This window comes from Vigna umbellata, chromosome 5 (genome assembly GCF_029865625.1).
Source record: "Vigna umbellata cultivar VRB3 chromosome 5, Vumbellata_1.0, whole genome shotgun sequence".
Lineage (NCBI taxonomy): Eukaryota > Viridiplantae > Streptophyta > Magnoliopsida > Fabales > Fabaceae > Vigna > Vigna umbellata.
Genome location: NC_142169.1, coordinates 25,543,504 through 25,545,265, shown reverse-complemented (window position 1 = coordinate 25,545,265; position 1,762 = coordinate 25,543,504). Strand labels below are relative to the sequence as shown.

The 1,762-nt window shown below is 36.4% G+C and overlaps 1 protein-coding gene across 1 annotated transcript; it reads right to left on the bottom strand.

Annotated features, from left to right (window-relative positions):
- Window positions 1-315: 315 nt before the first annotated feature.
- LOC124830127 (transcriptional regulator SUPERMAN-like) lies at window positions 316-1,475 on the bottom strand. Its single transcript, XM_047303768.2, has 2 exons — window positions 1,212-1,475; window positions 316-1,137 (listed from the first exon to the last, which is right to left on the bottom strand). The coding sequence occupies exon 2, from the start codon at window positions 1,109-1,111 to the stop codon at window positions 473-475; it is 639 nt and encodes a 212-aa protein (XP_047159724.1). The 5' UTR covers window positions 1,112-1,137; window positions 1,212-1,475; the 3' UTR covers window positions 316-472.
- Between the last annotated feature and the right edge of the window lie 287 nt (window positions 1,476-1,762).

Here is a 1,762-nt window from a genome sequence, read left to right as displayed (position 1 = left end):
AAACTCTACTCATTGACTGTCAGATCAGACGATCAAGGTGAAGATTTTCTGAAAGAGCAATGTCTTCCACTTGAGACATATACAACAGTGTGAAAGTTAAGAATCTCTATAAGCATGATCTTCTTTCTGATATGCAGTTGTGGCCTTCAATTTTTATCATTTGGCATGTATCAAACTAATTTTTTCCCAACCTTGGATCGATCATTCAAATGGGTAGAAAGAAACACTCCTCTTCTCCCTCTCCCCCACAAAAGAAAACAAACAAAATAGAACCATTGCAACCTTAAAAAATGCAACTAAATTAGAAGATCTCAATTAAGAAATATAATATCCTTGAGATGCAGAATAGAAGAAAAAAACAGCTTATATGGGTTAAAAATATAACTAGTGCAGGAAGTTAAACAAATTAGAAGTTACAGACTCGCAGATCTGCCAATATTTGAAAATTTGCACCGAGCTACATAGCTAGCAATCAGTGCCCCAATCGTAGTTCCAAATCTAACTTCTCTGGTTGTTTAAGAAACCCTATTCCCAACTCCAGCTTGATGCTATGTTCACTACTACAAACCTTGCATTCCTCTCCTATTGCACAACCCTGTACTTCTTCAACTCCCAAACCAATCTCTTTGTTCTTACAAACCTTAATTTCCTCACTTTCCTGAGGAACCGAAAGAGTAAGAAACTGGGAAGATGCGAGTGTTGGTTTCTTGTCTCCATTGAGAGAAACCGGAGGGGTCAGTGAAAACGACACAGTCAAAGAAGGGCTATAAAGTGGAGAACAATGAGCACAATTGAAAAGGTTAGTGTTAGATAGACAGGAAGATGGAGAGGAGGGTGAAAGATGAGTGGGGTTTGGCATAATGCTAGGGTTAGGTTTAGGACACTCAGAAACCCATGATGATGAGGGTAAGGAAGATCTCAACCTTGCCCTATCCCTTCTGTGAACATTCATGTGGCCACCCAAGGCTTGAGCAGATTTGAACTCTCTCTTGCAAAAACTACAAGCATAGTTTCTAGCAGGCCATGAACTTCCCCATGAATGCTCCTCAAAGCCAAACCTATCCCCTTTATCCGTGTTTCTGGTCAGATAGTTTCCTTCCATGGAATTCATTGTAATTGTTCTGTCAAAAATGTCACCTGTAAAAAGAAAGAAAAATGAAACATGGTATTAAAAAAATAGACTTTGTTATATGGATCTAGCTAGTTCTTACTTGTTAGGAGTTCAAAGGTGGTGAGTAGAGAGATCCATAAATATGTTGATGTTGAAGCTGAGGTTCATATATACTCTGAGGCAGAAAGTGACGATCTCTCTCAGCAGGCGTACTTCATCTGGCACCGTCTGCAGGTACTGTATTTGGATATTTCTCTGCTAAGTATAATGGAGAAGCTGTGTGAAACTGGTATTCCCTTTTGCCTTAACCTGGAAAGCTCTCGCAAATAATGCTTATACTATATTACACTCTATCTAGTGCCTTTCACCAGAATTTGACTTAAGAAAAACATATACTACTCAATGATCCTATACCATCTACCTACTTTACTACTTTATTCTTTCCCCTTCATCTGTTAACAAAATTTTAAATTCCTAATAAAAGGGGAAAATGACTATTCAAGAATCTTTTTCTGGTTACTACCAATGGCTATGCCCATATGATTATTTTAAAAATAATATATTAAAAAATTACAATTTTTAAAAACATAATAAATATATAATTACTATTATATGAATACAAATTCAAAATCAAATGTATTAAACTTTTAA

What these genes read in the sequence shown, in the direction of transcription:
- LOC124830127 (XM_047303768.2), bottom strand. Translation starts at nt 1,111, where the DNA reads ATGAATTCCATGGAAGGAAACTATCTGACCAGAAACACGGATAAAGGG.